Source organism: Spodoptera frugiperda, chromosome 2, assembly GCF_023101765.2.
Source record: "Spodoptera frugiperda isolate SF20-4 chromosome 2, AGI-APGP_CSIRO_Sfru_2.0, whole genome shotgun sequence".
Lineage (NCBI taxonomy): Eukaryota > Metazoa > Arthropoda > Insecta > Lepidoptera > Noctuidae > Spodoptera > Spodoptera frugiperda.
The window spans coordinates 438,885-456,709 of NC_064213.1; the positions used below are offsets into that span (position 1 = coordinate 438,885).

The 17,825-nt window shown below is 37.3% G+C and overlaps 2 protein-coding genes across 2 annotated transcripts in view; both read left to right on the top strand.

Annotated features, from left to right (window-relative positions):
- Positions 1 to 17,825, top strand: part of LOC118269274 (metabotropic glutamate receptor 2) — a 212,100-nt gene that overhangs the window by 27,167 nt on the left and 167,108 nt on the right. The window lies entirely within an intron of this gene.
- On the top strand, positions 339 to 2,903 carry LOC126911575 (uncharacterized). Its single transcript, XM_050699368.1, has 3 exons — positions 339 to 410; positions 792 to 1,160; positions 1,701 to 2,903. The coding sequence occupies exons 1-3, from the start codon at positions 339 to 341 to the stop codon at positions 2,901 to 2,903; spliced, it is 1,644 nt and encodes a 547-aa protein (XP_050555325.1).

A 17,825-nucleotide genomic window follows, 5' to 3' on the forward strand; every position in this document is an offset into this window, starting at 1 on the left:
ATAGTTTTGCTTCAGCAAATTCTGATCAAGACAGCTTTACCAGTTTTCCTTCACTTTCTGACACACTTGAATCACATTTCTCCGATGTACCGAAAAATCTTAATGTAGTCCATATAAACGCACAGAGTATTCCGGCTCATTACCACGATATGCTGGCAAATCTTGACTGTAAGAGTATCCATGCAATCCTAGTTTCTGAATCCTGGTTAAAACCCTGTCTTCCCTCTACTTCCTACTCTCTACCTGGATATCAGTTAATAAGAAATGATCGCACGAGCTGCGGCGGCGGCGGTGTTGCCATATACCTCCGGTCAAACATTTCCTTTAAAATAATTGATATGTCACCGCAGCCTCCGCCGCAGAACGCTGGTGAGCATCTTTTCCTGGAACTAACTCTGCGACATACCAGAGTATTGCTCGGGGTCTATTACTGTCCTTCTTTACGTATCGATTATTTCTCCTCATTCGAAAATTTACTTCTAAAATTAGCCCCCTCTTACAGTCACAGCATAATAATGGGTGACTTTAACACCTGTCTCCTGAAACAGGATTCTCGCTCCACTTCCCTTCAATCCATCGCTCAATCCTTCAACTTGTCTCTTCTTCCTCTAAGTGCCACTCACCACTTTCCTAACTGTTCACCTTCTCTTCTTGACCTTATCCTTGTCTCGTCTGACCAGCACGTTGTAAAGCACGGACAATGTTCTGCTGACAACTTTTCCTATCATGACCTTATCTTCCTTTCCTACAAACTCTCTCCTCCTAAATGTAAACCTAAAACTCTCCTTCAGCGCAATTTTGGTGGCATGGACCATGACAGGCTTCGTGAGGACGCCGGCAGCATTGACTGGTCTGAGCTACTTGCTGCTGAGGGAATTGATGATAAAATCGGGGTGTTTAGCAAAAAGCTCAACGAATTGTATGATGTTCATGCCCCAATCCGACCTGTAAAAATGAAACATATACCAGCGCCGTGGCTAACAGACGAGATCAGAGTTATGATTCACAGAAAGGCAGCAGCGAAAGCCAAATTTAAACATCAACCAACTCCAGTGAACCGTAATGAGTACATTGCAGCTCGTAATCGGAGCAACAGGATGTGTAGGGATGCTCAACGCCGCCATATTCATGAGTCTGTAGAAAATGGTGACCCAGCCAAGGTTTGGGCATTTCTAAGGTCGATGGGAATTGGCAAACAGCGTCAAAATCCTATCACCAACGATCTAAATATCGAATCCTTAAACAAACACTTCTCCTCTTCACCCTATATTAATGGGTCTATAAAGTCTAAGACTTTAAACTATCTTTCTTCTCTTCCCTCTCCCGACTATTCACCATTCTCCTTTAATCAAGTCACAGCTTGTGATGTTAGAAAGAGCATTGTATCCATCAGTTCCAATGCAGTGGGGAGTGACAGTATCAGCCGTAAGATGATACTCCCTGTCTTGGATGAAATCCTTCCTGTCATCTGTCATATCCTTAACCATTCCTTATCCAGTTGCGTCTTTCCTTCTGCATGGAAGGAGGCGCAAATCACACCACTACCCAAAAAACCAAATCCTGAATCCTTTTCCGACTACCGTCCAATTTCTATTTTACCTTTCCTTTCCAAAGTCCTTGAACGTCTAATCTATAACCAGCTTAGTGTTTTCCTTACCAAACACCGTCTCCTTAATCCCTACCAATCCGGGTTTCGTCAGGGACATAGTACCACTACGGCTCTAGTCCAAATCACCGACGACATACGATCCGGTATTGAAAACGGTAATTTAACTCTCCTCACCTTGCTAGATTTTAGCAACGCTTTCAATACCGTGGATTTCGATATACTGCTTGGAATACTGAGCTCTCTCAACATATCTCCAACTGTGATTGATTTCTTTCGTAGTTACCTGTGTGGCCGCCGGCAGCGTGTTGCCGTCGAGGGTTCATACTCTTCCTGGTCTGATACGGCTGCTGGCGTACCACAGGGGGGCGTTCTTTCTCCTTTACTCTTCGCAATTTTCATAAATTCTATCTCTAACGAACTTCTCTCTTCCTACCACCTGTATGCCGACGACCTGCAAATTTACTCACAAGCACCTCCTGATGAATTTTCCGAAGCAGTCAAGATGGTTAACACTGACTTGGCTCGTATATCCGAATGGAGTACGGCTTACGGCCTAAAGGTGAATCCCACGAAGACCCAGGTCATTGTTGTCGGTGGCCCTCGTTTACGATGCAAGATTGCGTGGACACAGATGCCACCCATAGTTTTCGACGGTGCTACAATACCATATAGTGGTACTGTAAAGGACTTGGGTATTGTTTTGGACCAAGACTTTTGCTGGGGACCTCAACTAGGCACTGTCAGTCGGAAAATGTTTGCATCTGCGAAGTCTTTGTGCAGACTTCGGAACTTTCTTCCAACTGCTACTAAAATTGCGCTAGCTCAATCACTTCTCCTTCCCATTCTCGATTATGCCGACGTCAGCTATCCGGATCTTACCGAAGCGCAGTTAGATAAACTTGAGCGACTCCAAAACTTTAGTATAAGGTTTATATTTGGATTACGCAAATATGACCACATTTCCGAATATCGTGCGAAACTCAAGTGGCTGCCGATCCGCCTTCGCCGGAATACTCATATCCTATCTCTTCTATACAATATACTGTTTAATCCTGCTACCCCCCATTACCTCAAGGAACGTTTCAGGTTCTGTCATGACACACATTCTAGACCAGTACGGTCATCGGAGAGACTCAAGCTTGAGATGCCTCAACATGAAAGCAGAGCCTTTGACCAATCTTTTACGGTTCGAGCCGTGCGACTGTGGAATGCGTTACCACTCTCAGTAAGGCAGGCACAGTCGCTCGCTACTTTTAAGGTGCTCGTGAAGGATCACTATCTTTCCAAGCTGTAACACAGCGTCATTATTTCCTTGCAGTCGTTTTCTTTCTGCTACCACATTTTCTTGTCATTTGTAACATAACTATTATTTCTTGTGTATATATGTATGTATGTATGTATGTATGCATGTATGTATGTATGTATGTATGTATGTAGGTATGTATGTATGTATGTATATGTATGTATTTGTGTATGTATGTAATTGTATATTCATTTATATGTAAGTACACTTAGAACCACCTCCACTAACATTCACCATCTCCGTCCACCCAAAGGTTGCCTGGAAGAGATCGCTGTAAGCGATAAGGCCGCCTTTGTACCCTACCATCCACTTAGCGCTACTTATATTTATTTGTCTGAATTGTAAAAGGTGTACAATAAAGTTTATTATTATTATGTATGTTCTTTACATAATCACGGGACCACAGGGTCCCGGACCTTTGGAAGGCGTACGAGGGGCCGAAGCCAACTCGCAGAGGCCCGTTGAACAATTTTAATCTAAATGTAAGGGGACATCAGCCGGCGATTATCCCTGTATGCACTATAGAAGTACACCAAAGGACAATCCCCGGTTGATGCAGGACTATTGTGAGATATGGTAAAAGGAAATGATAGGGATATGGGTGTGGGTGGCTGTGGAATAGTTAACCGGTTAACTATGGGGACTATGGCCCCTGCCCCTGACCAATATTGAAAAATACGGATAAACAGGCAGGGGGTGACTTGCAAACTCAATAGTGGGCCCCGGAAACGGCCGCTAGCATGTAGCGACAAGGGAAGCAACATCCGTTGAGCTGCTTGAGGAAGGGGAGGCATCCCACGGCTATCAGAGCAATCCCGGAAGTACGGTCAAGACCCCTACCAGCATCTTACTGGGATACGTCCTTCCCCCAAGTGGAGCTGAAGGCAACTCCACTCTTGCGAATCTCCACTCAAACCAGCCGATTAAGGCAAGAGTGAGGTAGGAGAGGCCACTCCGGATAGTCACGAGTACCAACCGGAGTTAAAAAGTAGGGCCTCTCCCGGGAGTCAGGTCCGTGGGGTCGCCACTGCCCAACAGCTCGCCACAAGCTGCCTTGCGGACTTATTATTATTATTATTAATAATTGTGTAATACTCAATTTAATAACTTAAGTGAGACTATTATACAAATGATACCTCTCTACTTACCTCATCTACGAACATTCAGAGTATTTGTAAACGTTGTATTCCTCTTACAACTGTAGTTCTAAGTATTCCAGTGCTAATGGGCGCTTGGGCGCTTACCGCCAGGAAATAAATGCTACACAATAATAAACTCTAAGTACAAAAGCTTAGTGAATATCTGTGAACCTAGTTTCACTTGGAACTTAGCGTAATTAAGTGCAGAATATACTGTTGTTTCTTTTGTTTCAAATACAAGACCACACATCACTTTAATGGACTAAATAGAACAATAGCTGATTAACGCAATTGTTCTTTAAAATATTTTTTACCTTAATCGTTTTGTTTGTAGAAAATTATTTAGGGTGTAAACGCTCTCGAAACACCTTTTTTTATTTTATAACTTTAATTGTATCAGTTTTCGTGTTATTCATGCAACATCAGCCTTAAACATGTTGATTACAACTACTGTTGCATAAAATATACATTGAATTCCAATTTTTTGAAAATATAACTAGTTTTTACAATCAACTATTTGCCGGGTTTGGGAGCGTTCTTTTTACACCCTGTATAAATATCTAAATTAAGCAACTCCGCAATTGCTCTATTTGATGATAAACAATTTTTACCATAACAATACCAATTTCCATTTTAAAATACATTTTGGCATTTAGACAGTTACAACCGCGAATACCAACCAAATTTTATCCCATTAAAACTTTGTTTGACCCACTTACTAAACTGAAGACCATGACTCATGTTTTACCAAATTCTAAAACCCACTCAGTATGCAATTCTAACCCACTTACTCTAAAAAAATTATCACATAGCAATTTTACAAAAATTGCATCGTATAGCAATCAGGCTTATTCTGTATACAAATAGCACTAAATCGAGATCAAACAACAATACAACGTTCGATAGAATCTCCATTGAAACTGAATTATGTGATCTCAGTATATAACCCAGGCGGACATGTTCCTGAACAAGTCCGCTCGCGCCATTGACTGGTGATTAACGACGCCCATTCATATTTCGTCGGGGCCACGCTCCACGCAGCTACTGCGCTAATTATTATTACTCCAGTAATGTTCCCTCCCTCTATGTTTTGCTTATTAACAATTTCTCCAAATATTTCTTTTCAGATTCCTTCGTCAATGTTTTTGTTCTATTTTTCTCTGTCTGATGATAAATCGTGTCTTTTGCCTCTGGAAGTTACTCTGACATCAATCACTTTGCGACTCACGTGGAATGTAAACATTCGCGGTGAATAAACGTTGAGAAATGTTTATTTTTATATGTGTTCTGAATGATAACATAATGTCTACAGAAGACAAATTAAATTTCGTTCGTGATTCGCTCAACATCCCACGGATAAAAATCCGATAACATTCTCGCATTTATTTCATCCCTAACATAAGATACAAAGGAAAATCCACATGGCATCCATATTCAGAATATTAATAACAAAATGCATATTATTTTACCAAAAGTGCTCTTCGTTACAATCAGTAAATATCGAAAGCAATACAGAATTTAAGTTGACAAACCGATTGCACAAATAAAAATGGTTATGAAAAATATTGTGACATTTCATCGGCGGTTGTAAAATGGGACGCTGTATTAATTGACGTTAATTGGCAGAGCTGGGGCTTTTGCAGCCATCTTAATTAACAATGTAACCAAGAATTTGAATATTGTTGTTTTTTGAATCTGATTGAAAAAGAGTAACCTATGGAGTTTCTTGCTCGTTCTTCTCCATAGGAATCTACACTTTGGAACGAGCAAATACCTTCACTAGAGGACTGACCGACAGACAGACGTTATAAATCTTTATATATATAATTCTTCTGTAAGTGTGTATGTCACTGAACTTCTCTTAAACTACTGGACCGATTTTGATGAAAATTTTGTGTGTGTTCAAGGGGATCTGAGAATGGTTTAGATTCACAATTTTGTCCGCTGGACAATGTTTTTTTAATTAATTTTTAATTTATTAGTAGTTGTTGATTTTGGAATGTTTTACATTGGATCCGACAAATTTTCAAATTAAAGACGTGTAGACAGGACAACGTCTGTCGGGTCCGCTAGTATTATTATATTTGCTTTGACGTTCAAAAGTGCCTTCCTGGTCTATTTGAAATAAATAATTTTGACTTTGACTTTGATTTTGACTTTGCATCGACATTTTACTCGAGACCCGATAGTGTTCATAGACCACATTGTGCAATTAGTTGCGGTCCTTGATGTCAGAATGTTCTCCTGCTTGGCTGCTAATCTTCTAAACACATACCACACGATTTGGTTGCGTGAACTAAGTACAGTGATTTGATAATATTAGCGTTAATAATTATGTCTCAATGTGGTTCATCTCTAGTAAGAGGTTTTGTAGTGATCAGCTCTCTCTGTAATCGGCTCCCCATGACTGAGGATCGTGGTCATCATTGTATATGCATTTGAAGCGTATTATTTGTCTCCATCGGTTTCTGTCAATCGCATCGTGAACGAGTTGGTGGAATCCAGTGCATCGTGTTGTGAGTAGTGATCAGCAACAGTATGCAATATCAATTGTTTAATTTAAGTAGGTAAGAAGTTTGATGTAAAGTATGTAAAGGGTTTTTCAACAAGAACTTTGTTTTTAATTAGGGCAACACCAAGAACGTGGCAGTTTTTGATATTAAATTTTTGGCGGTATTCGTAGTAGGTGCTTTGGCAATTGCTACAATGAATTCAATTTCGCTCAAAAATTGCATTAAAATAATTCAAATTCACTATGAAAATGGTCGTTCTTTTAAAGTTACATTTCGTAAAATTCGTGATATTTTCGGGCAACATAATCGTCTGAGATCGCGAATTTTGCAGAAGGATTTGGCTTTGAAGCCTTACAAGATTCAACTGGTGCAGGAATTAAAGCTGACCGGCCATTCAAATCTCCGTAGATTCGCTCAGAACAACCTGCTGGTTTTTCTCAAATAAACATTTTTTCCGACGAAGCACAGTTTCATTTGTCAGGGTATGAAAAATTATAAAGCAATTATTGAGAAGCCTTTGCATGCTCAACGTGTCACTGTGTGGTGTGCTATGTGGTCTGGAGATGTGATTGTTAGGAAAGTGATTAAAAATTTTGATGAAAGAATCAACATCTGTCAGCGTGGTCCTGGTGGACATTTGTCAGATATCATTTTTCATTCATAATTGCCAAATTTTTCTCTTTTTAATACAATAAAAATTTTATGCATGTTCCACCAAATTCTTTACTTTATTTTGTTTTAAAAAACAAAGTTCTTGTTGAAATACCCTGTACTACGAAATCACTTATAACTTGCGAATTAAAATAAATTTTGACCTACTTTTTATTTTACCTTGATATTTACTTTTTCAAGAAAAGACTAGCTCCCAGACTGAGTTCATAATACATCAGCCTCAAAAATCATAATATTAGACAAATTTTAAAATTTTGTTACTCAAATAAAATGTCCAAGGACGTTTGCCAAACAGAATCGACTCACTAATGTATAAAGTGTACGAGTACATTTTGTAAAAAATAAAGGAGCATTTTATTTTACTTTCATCATTCATAACAAATTCTTTCACATGTAGATTGGATGCACACGTCGGGAGGATGCTAAAACATAAAGACAAAGGGAGCCTCGCTCTGTGAAATGTTAGCTGCGCGATATTTTTATGTGCGCCTTTTTTCCATTCTGATTTTGGAGAAATAATTTGACATCCGGAACAAATTCTTTTCTACAGATGAAAAGGGTAGAATTATTGATGAAGTGGAACGTTGTACATGCTTTGTTGTACGCCATTAAACTTAATATGTTATATATAAGTAGGTACATAGTATATGAATAAATCTCTCGATTGATTTCGATCACGGCGGCCAGTCTGTCTAACTAGACTAGCCCACTACGCAGGAGATGTTATAGTGCACAAGTGTGTGTGCAAACACAGGTGAACTCTCTATTCCCTAACTCTCATAACCCAATGCGACATCAGACCGACATGACCAAAGAGAGGTCAGACGCAGAAGCAACGACTTTACGCGCTTTCCGAGGCACGGGGGTGAAACACCGTCGAACTTCCTGACTCTGAGCTAATATTGGTCATTTTACTCAGAAACTCAGAAATGCGGTTATCACTTTTTGGCGGGCCCGGGAATCGAACCCGCAACGCTTTGTACAGCAGCCAGTCATCCAAACACTGCGCCAATCGTGCAGCCATTTAAGTAAAATATATTGTATAAGTACATAGTACATAAACAAGTCAGAACATGGTAAGTATAGTTTTTAAAAGTTATATTTTCTTTGTACAGGTAGGAGTTGGTTGGCTATTTGCCATTATGCAGATATTTCGCATCATACTGTAACCTAAATCTAGATTAAGCAGATATAAATCAGGAAATAAGTATTAGTTAAATGTACTTTAATAATATTTGTAGATGTTTGTTACCCAATAACGTCAAAACGGATAAAGGGCTCGGAATCAAATTTGGAACAGGAGTAGATTATAGTTTGGAACAACACATAGTCTACTTTATCTTACAGGTACGTGAACGAATCCGCGTACAGAAGCTACTTTTTCAATATGACAATGAAAGAGTTTGAAACAAACTTCGGTAATTTTAGGAAAAGTAAAATATATTGCATTCATACTTTTTAACATCGATACAGAATTTCTTACTAAAAATATGTTTTTTTAGTTTTTCGACAAAAAGGTATTTTTCGCGATGTACAATTTAATTTTTAAAAGCCCTCTTTATAAAACGAAATGGTTCTTACTGACGCGATGCATACGAAATACCCGACATTGCTTCATTATTCGCTCCAGGAATCGGGTGCAAACAAATGGAATTCGTGGAATGTATCGGTATAAAAGGCATTCATTGTTTGATTGAGTTCAAAATGCGATGCTGACTGTATTACGTAAATAACTATGACTTTAAATATGATAATAATGTTCACGTATTGAACTTACAGACTCAAATATTTTGGCACAGTTTTCATTTCTACAAAATTATACATTATACAGAATTGTTACGTTGTGTGAGTGAAGTTATCGGACGCCCAATTACCAATCTTCATATTCGATTCCCCAACAATCCTTAAATTCCGAACCCCCGAAAAACCGGCAACGCACCTGTAACACCTCCCGTCTGCTAGTTTACCGGCTTATTCCATAAAAAAATACTAGTTGCAACATTTAGTTTATGCAAACCTAAGTGATATTTAGGAGATAGCCACTAACTCTGTCAGTGAATAGAGGAATAGAAATGTCTAAAAATCGATCTATATCTAAACCCCACGTTATGATATTTATTAACAATCTCTTAAACTAGGCACATTGAGGTAATATTTTACCTTTTATTTTATTTTCCAAGCTGTGTGAATATGTGAACTACTAAAATCACAAAAAAACATTTTTCTTCGTTACAAATCTATAGTAAATAAAATCAAGCTTACATTATATACTGGGCCTCCATATTATAGTAGAATACGATGAGTTTATTTCTAACAAACTGCCCACAAATCCAGACTCCCAACAAACATAACAATGGATCCTAAAAATATTTACTGGACTTTAAATTGCGAAACTCTAAGACCTTTTTTTGCTCAACCAACAAAAGAAAGCCAAAACCTAAAAAATGTCTTTTTGTGAACATTTTAAACATTATAACGAGCAGACACCAAAATGAACACTGAGTCAACTTGTGTCTGGTCGATAACAGAGCAAGTACTGGTCGATAAAGGGTCCTCTCTTCTGCAACTTTTTTATTATGGAAACTTCAAGAATCAAACGATTTCGTGGAGAGCCAATAAACCTGCGATAAAGGTATTTTATTATACTGAACTTGATTTATAGCCTATATTTTATGGTTGTTTTATATAAGGCGCTGTAGCTGAGATATTATGGCTTACGATGAAAGACAAAATGGTGAAAGCGATAAATATTGTCTGTTAAAGAACACTGGGTCTCGATATAAAATATAGTATGTTCATAACAACGGAAAATTAGCCATAACAGATTTTAATAAACATGAATAGAACGGGAATAAAAGCTGTTAACAATAATACATAAAATATTATTGCTTCAAATAATCATGTCGATGTAATATCGACGCTACGTGTAACAAACAAATAGGTACAGATTCGCTATTGTCGCGCATCGAACGTATTTTCGTCGATTATTCGATAAACGATAAAAATATAATAAAAACCGTTTCGATCGCTCGTGTCCTGGCCCCACCGTCACACTCTTACAACAAAATATTTCCTGTGAATATAAAATACACAGTTTTTCGCGTTTTTATCGTTTGGGCTATATAATAAATGTTCGTTTAGTGTGTTTGTATGTGTCACGAGTAAATACGATCAATTTGTGAAGTACCCGAACTGTTGTTGGCGTTTACTTGACAAATATTATTATTTTATGCTTGTTTGAATAGTTTGGTGCTTACTGTAAATATATTTTTGTTACAAAACGTGTTGTTTCTTGTTCCACGCGAATGGAAATGGGTAGAAGTTTTATCATACACTTAGCTATCATGCTTCGTTAACTGCCTGTGATAGTTTACTGTTGGACTATGGGACCTTTTCTTCATATGAGGATTTCCCATAATCTCAACATTGGACTAATGCAGCAACTATACATAGTTACTGCATTAGTGCAGTAACCTACAGGTTACTGCTCGTTACTATAAACCAGGGGTTCCCAACCTTTTCTTGTTCAAGGAGCAATTTTTAACAATTTGTTTGTTAGGACAAGCCATAACTACTACTGTTTTTTCATAGGGTCCCACTTAAGATTTCTACCAGAGTCGTGAGGTTCATTCTCATGAAAATAGTGACTTTTGGATTTGACAAACCACTTTATCCTTTCAGTTGTGACATATTTTATTTGAGCTTTAACCGTGTGTATATCTTTCTTATTTTGTGAACTATATTTTGCCTTCTGCAGACCACCGGTTGGAAACTGCTATAAAGGGTGATATGAACCAATGAGACAGTTAGTACTCATCTACGTGTTATAAGACCAACAACTTTCCCTACACGATGCTATTATAGAATAGGTGTTATAGTTATGACAATGACTTCGCACCTGGGACCAGATTCAAAGATATTACGTTATGCTTTAATGTCCTATATAGGCAGAAGTAATTTCAAGGTTATTGTACTTTGTAGTCTCAAAAAGTACCTATTATGGGTATTACTTTTCGTTTATTTTGAAAGACCTCTTTGCAGCATGGCGGCTGAAATGGTCTTCATATCGTTACGCCTTTTCTCCCTGAACCTACCCTGGCAGAGGTGGATATTATGGCACGTTATGCCACTCTACGATGTACACTCCACTTGTCACGTGTAATAGGGGGTGAATCTTCAATAGTCTTCACTAAACATAATAATATAAAACTTACGTTTCGGTGAAACTCTTAGATATTTTTGTGTGTGGTATTTAATTTAAGTTAGGTTTACTCAAAATGTTACGCAAATAGATTATCCGACTAATTTAATTATGTGATACTTGAAGATGTGTGTAGGCTGATGTGGCCCTGATTTAATTTCATTACGGCCACAAACATCTTATACTAACAGTCTCAAATTTGGAAGAGGTTCAAAGCAGTATAATATATTGTTTGGTACAAAATTTGACTTCAAGAATCAATAATAAGCGACCGTATTAGCTTATATAAATACTAACCGTATACAACAACACAACATTTCCAATCTTATATCCGAAGTGTTACCATTCAGAGTAGCAGCCTGACAATCGCCGCATCGTGTATCGCGGTATACCTCTTGTATGACTTGAAACTAGGCGAGTCCCTCGTTCAACAATTACCTACGTTAGTAAGCCGATAACAAACATAATAATTAATGTAGCCATTCAATTTATAATTGAAATAAAACATCTGAACATTTTTTAAATCAGTTTCAATACTCATATAATTTATATGCACAAATGAACGCGTCACCATTGAACACGGAACATTAAATCTACAAGCGAGGTCTCAGTTACTCAATAAACACATTACAACATTATTGAACGCGTTATACCGGCTTCGGAGCTTCGACACCCCTACGGCACTTTAAGGTAATCGATTCCTACCTTCCAATTTGTTTAAACAAGGTCACCGAATCCTTTTGACAACCCTAAAGGCTTCAGGAACGGTTAAATTAATAATTGATAACAATACTTTGGAAATGGGAAGTTGTACAATCATACTTTCGTAGGGAAACGTTTAGAATAATAATTACTCTGTAAATGCTCACGAGCCTTCCATTATGCTGGTGATATTGTAGCCATGTTCCTTACATATTAATGGAAAAGTTTCCATAGATGTGTGCTTATACTCCCTTGTAAATATTTATCGACGACCCCTTCCCTTGAAAACTTACAGGAACATTCGCAGAAGGGCAATTTGTTTGAGAATATTGTTTCCTTGTTCATGTGGTTTTGTAGTTTGTAACAAAAATATAGATTGTATAATAGGTACTTTATAAATACCAACTCGGATATCCCAGTGGTATACGTATACGTATTTGAAATTTTAAGATGAATGTGCCAAATAAGTTTACTAATGTAAAGTTAAATGTAACTTGAGTCCCTGGCCACATTATTAGACGCACTTACCCTTTTTTAGAACTTTTAGATTTATTTCTTCATTAAATAATACATAGTAAACATAATATGTTTAATATCTATTAGTACTGAATATAAACAGTGAGTAAAATGATCTAAATTAACAAAAATCAAGAGTGCGTCTAATAATGTGACCAGGGATTAAATGTGTCTAAAATTAAAATATAAAATGAAATTACTATCAAGTTAATACCTAGCACATTCATTAGCAGTTAATCAAAAACTGTATCATATATTGCTACACCACTATCTTACACACTCGCACGAAGTTAACCTACTGCATTTATTTGTACTACATGAAATAAATGCTCTGATATTCGTGTAAATGTAATGTTTACGTAGATGTTAAGCAAAAGTTCCATCGTTAGTGTTTGCTTAAATTTTACCATAACACTGCGAAGGCATCGGATTGTTTTTCTAATATTATAATTTCACTTGCGTTGATCTTTGGAAGCAAGCGAAGATAATGAAATAATTGATGTGGAAGAAATTTGTGTAAACTATTTATCTCACCAAAAACGTAAATGTAAAAAAGGAAAGCCAAGTTCAACGTACTGACAACGTAACAGGTTATCGGGGCTCCGGCTCAAAGCAGGAGTAGGAACAGGATGGTTTTTAGTCATAGTCTGACACTCCTTCCCGCCTCACCCAAGGCGGGAAAATTCAGTGGATGATTTTCCTGCCTCAAATCACAGCCAAAAAAAAGTTCAATACAAAACCTATGCGTGGTTTACTCGAGATAACATTATGAAGAAGTCTCTATTTCTATGTCTTATTGCATAGATACGTATAACAATTGCTGTTATTAAAAATGTGAGATTTGAATGTAGGTAAGGAGCCATAAGCTCAGGTTTTTAATCATCTGTTGCATTTAGTTTTACTTTTTGTTTACTTTTAGGTTTTGGTCTTTTGAAGTCGGTTTTAGATTCGTTATGTCTGTCTGTCTGTTTATTTACTTTCATAATAAGTTACAATTACATAATCTGTATCTGAACACTACATGGACGTAAAAGTTTTAATATTTAGATAAATTCTTCGCTTGCAACTTATCTGCCGTCTCCCCTCCTGGTAACGAATTAGAGACACGTACAACTTCGCAACAACTTTGTCAACTTTACATAATGGCGCCAACTCGAAGTATTAACGCGAATTCTTTGTAATTATTTATCGCTGTCGTGTAAGACAGTGTTATGAATTAATCTCTTCTAATATGCTGTAATTAAAATAATGCTATTTTAAGTTATTGGCATTAACATTGTTTGCACTTTACGTATCAGATAAAGTGATAATTTACCACTGAGAAATTTTCAAAATACCGAAAAAAGCCCAGCATTACTTTGCCCGACCTCGGAATCCAACCCGAGACCTTTTGCCCGGCAAGTCACACTTGCGACAACTCGACGAACGAGGTAGTAATTGAATTTTAATTGCCGAATATAAACATAACTGTTTTTTTGAGGAGGGAAAATCATCCCATGAGGAGGGAAAATAACACAACATGACTAGATACACAAGTAGACAACCAAAATAAAACAACACTTTTGGATAAACTTAAACCAATACAGAGGCAAGTTCTACTCATCTCATTCACGTCACGCGATGCGAGGCGAAATCTCGTGCGTGTCACAAGTTTCACAAAGAAATAACACGCGCTGACGTGACGCGGTCACGGTGCGGTCATGGCGCGGTCACGTCGCGGGCCGCGCTCATCTGATTATAAAACATGTGAGGACTTTGTAACCCTTGGGAGGCTTTGTAATGTAAAATATAACATCTATGTTGTATTGTGTCAACGAATTTCAAACTGTAATCTTGTTTATTTCAGGATTGCGAGTTTTTAACGAGATTTTATTTGTAGTTACGTTTGGAATTTGATAAAAAAAGAAAGTCGTTTAGAGAAAATAATTCGGGACACCTTTTTTCTGATTTATTATTAGGTTATTATACTTTTAGAAAATGTTTTAAAATTGCCTAAATATAGATATTGTTTTTGTCACCGTACCCATTTTATCAAACTTATTTTACCAACCAGTGCCGGTCATTCCCCGAATTCCATGTTATTTTTATAATATTTTTTAAACGTTGCCATACACTTGGATTTTCTCAAGTGTCGAGGGTGCATTTATAAACATACAAGTTCACCTACACATGACACCCAGACCCAAAACTACAATTTGTGGATCACACAGAGTTGCGTCGTACGGAAAACGAACACGCTACACGTTAGCCGGTTGCCCAGCCACCGTACTCACCATGCAGTATGACGTGCATCACCCAAACTTTATCTATTTCTTCGTACCCTTAGTACAGATTGGAAGACTCGAATTTACCAACCAATCAGAGCACCGAATGCGCTCTCGTTTCGATTACTTTTAATGTAAACTCATACTAAAGGTACTTAGCAACAAAATTATAACCAAATAAATTTTAATCAAGTTACTGCAGACCAATTCTGAGACAACACTCAGTACATCCATATAAATAGAAATAATGAATAAGACTGGCGTATTTACTAACAGTCTAGACGATGAATGTATGATTTAGCGCTCTGCGTCCTATTGTGCCGTTTAGATGGTATAATTGAACTGGTTGTCATGGCAACCGCTGCTGATTGATGACAACCGCCACTAACAATGCCGAATGTATTGCCGGCTGAACTAAGGCATGATTTAGATCCTTACACGCGACACGGCTATAGCTCAGATGTAACAAAGGTCTAAAATGTTACATGAGTTGTTACAATTGTGTTAATCTAATGGCCGCCAGTGCTGACGTGATGTATGATAATAATTTTCAGTAAAATATGTCCAAAAAAACCGCTTCGACTTTCTTTGTTTAAGTCGGTTAAAAATAAAGGGTTTCTATTATTGGCGGAAAATAGAAACTAACTTTACAAACAGCTTTCAAAGTTGTTTCGCATAAAATCATGTTTAGTTTTTCTATAGTTTACTACATACAATAAATTTGATTAATACGCAGTCTAAAATTTAGTCCAGGGCTTGATGGGCCAGCGTCTTCGCCCGCATTCCTGTGGGATAAAAAATATGCTATCACCTTAGTCAGCTCACACCCTGTCCGTATACCAAATTTCAGGAAATGCCGTTCAGTAGTTTCAGCGTGATTGACTGACAAACATCCAAAATTCCAAACAAACAAACTTTCATTTGTTGTGTTATTTACTGAACTGAATGAATATCTGTACCTTAATTTATTTAAAATCTTCATAATAATATATTACCGTAAACTTCTTCTGTTAAAACAACGTCGCACCTCAACATTAGAGATACACTTTAACAATGACAATATTATTATGATAAAGGTACTTAACTCAACGCCGCACGTGAAAACCATTAATAACTCAAGTTTATTTAACCGTACCTGGTCTACATGTTAACATCTCTTCCTTCATACATGGTTAAACCTCGTTCAAATCTGGATACAGTTAAGTTAAATTAAACTCGAACATACAGCTACACAAACCAGTATAAACTGACTGGAATCTGCAAAGAGTTCATATAAAGAGAGACCAAGTTATAATGGTTATGTATAGCTTCTTGTGAAGCCGTGTATACAGTATGTGCAAAGTTCATAAGAGGATATAAAATATGGACTGTGTTATTGCGAGTGCGTTGACACAAAGTACCAATTTCAAATGCTTGAGTTACACACGGAATTTGTAATGGGGAACAGAAAATTATGGGCCATTCGGTTCAAATTTTAACCATAAAATGAAATCTAATTTGCGAATTGTAACTTTGAATTCTTATGTTTCATTTATGAACCATATCATCATCATCATCAACAGCCTATAAGTGGCTACTGCTTACCAAAGGTCTCACACGAGGAAGGTTTGAGCATTAATCACCAGGTCTGCAATTGCAATTTTAGAATTTTGAAAACTTAATAGGTATAACATTATAATTATGAAAAAATATAACGTTTGACGATGAAAATTGGACTCAAAAGGCTCCATTATACGCTCTAACGTCAGATGGAAGTAAATTACATTCATAAGGTTTAATTCCCACTGGCTCATTATACTCATTCAAAGCACACATTACTTTGCAATTTCGTTTACCTACTCTATTCAAGAAAAATCCAATTTCCTTTGAATACCGATATACTTTAGTAAACTCACAAGAAGTTATTAATGTAGGAAATATGAAAGTTAATTAACTTTCAGTAATTAATTTCGCTAACCAATTAATTTGAACCGATCGCGGCGTAAATCTTTCTGCGGTTGAAAAGTTTATAATAAAAGGGAAATGAGGAACATTAACGGACAAAAGGAAAGGAATCAGCGGTTCCTCAATGGGAACTGTTACAAAGAGTGACCACGGTTCGAGCACCCTCCACTACTTCTATAAGCTTGGGAGAATAAATTGGTTTAATACTTTAACTTCATCTTATAATAGGAATTCAATGTTCCACCGTTTCTTTGAAGAATAGTTGCCAGTGGCTTCTATTGGATGTATAATTATTCTACTTGGGATTATCTATAGGTAATATTGTGCACGGAATAAGGTCATTTTTGATTATAATGAAGTCCACTAAGACTGATGTATTTGTGAAAAATATAATGTTGTGTGGATTATATTTTTTTTTATGGTATAAGCTGGCAAACGAGTAGACGGATCACTTGATGCTACGCAATCGCCGCCGCCCATGGACACCCAAAACTCCAGAGGCATTACAAGTGCATTGCTGGCCTTTTGGGGGTTAGGAATTTAAGGGTTGTTGGGGAATCAGGGATTGTGATGACAACGAAACACAAAGCAAGCGTTTATCATGTCGGTTTTCTGGGAAGCTGTGATATCACTCCGGTTGATATACTCAACACAATATTTTCCTTTATCATCCATCCATTCAAAGACTGCGATGCAGATATAGATATTTGCCCAAAACAACAACCCAATGGATCTAATATTAGATATTAGATTTGCATCGCGTCGCATGATAGAACACATAGTTGTGTTCCATACATCGACCAACTAATCCGGCAGCAGCGACATATGGTGGCAAGTCGGCCATGATTGATGCCTGGTTATGACGTCACGATATGGTGGCGACCGTCACATCCAGCGCTGTAAGTGGATATTACAGCAGTCATCAATTTCAAGCGATAACGTTTCGCCTTCTTGTGAGGACC

What these genes read in the sequence shown, in the direction of transcription:
- LOC126911575 (XM_050699368.1), top strand. Translation starts at nt 339, where the DNA reads ATGTCACCGCAGCCTCCGCCGCAGAACGCTGGTGAGCATCTTTTCCTG. An exon ending in TAACTCTGCGACATACCAGA is followed by an intron (nt 411 to 791) that starts GTATTGCTCGGG and finishes ACTCTCCTTCAG; the next exon opens with CGCAATTTTGGTGGCATGGA. An exon ending in AAAATGGTGACCCAGCCAAG is followed by an intron (nt 1,161 to 1,700) that starts GTTTGGGCATTT and finishes GGGTTTCGTCAG; the next exon opens with GGACATAGTACCACTACGGC.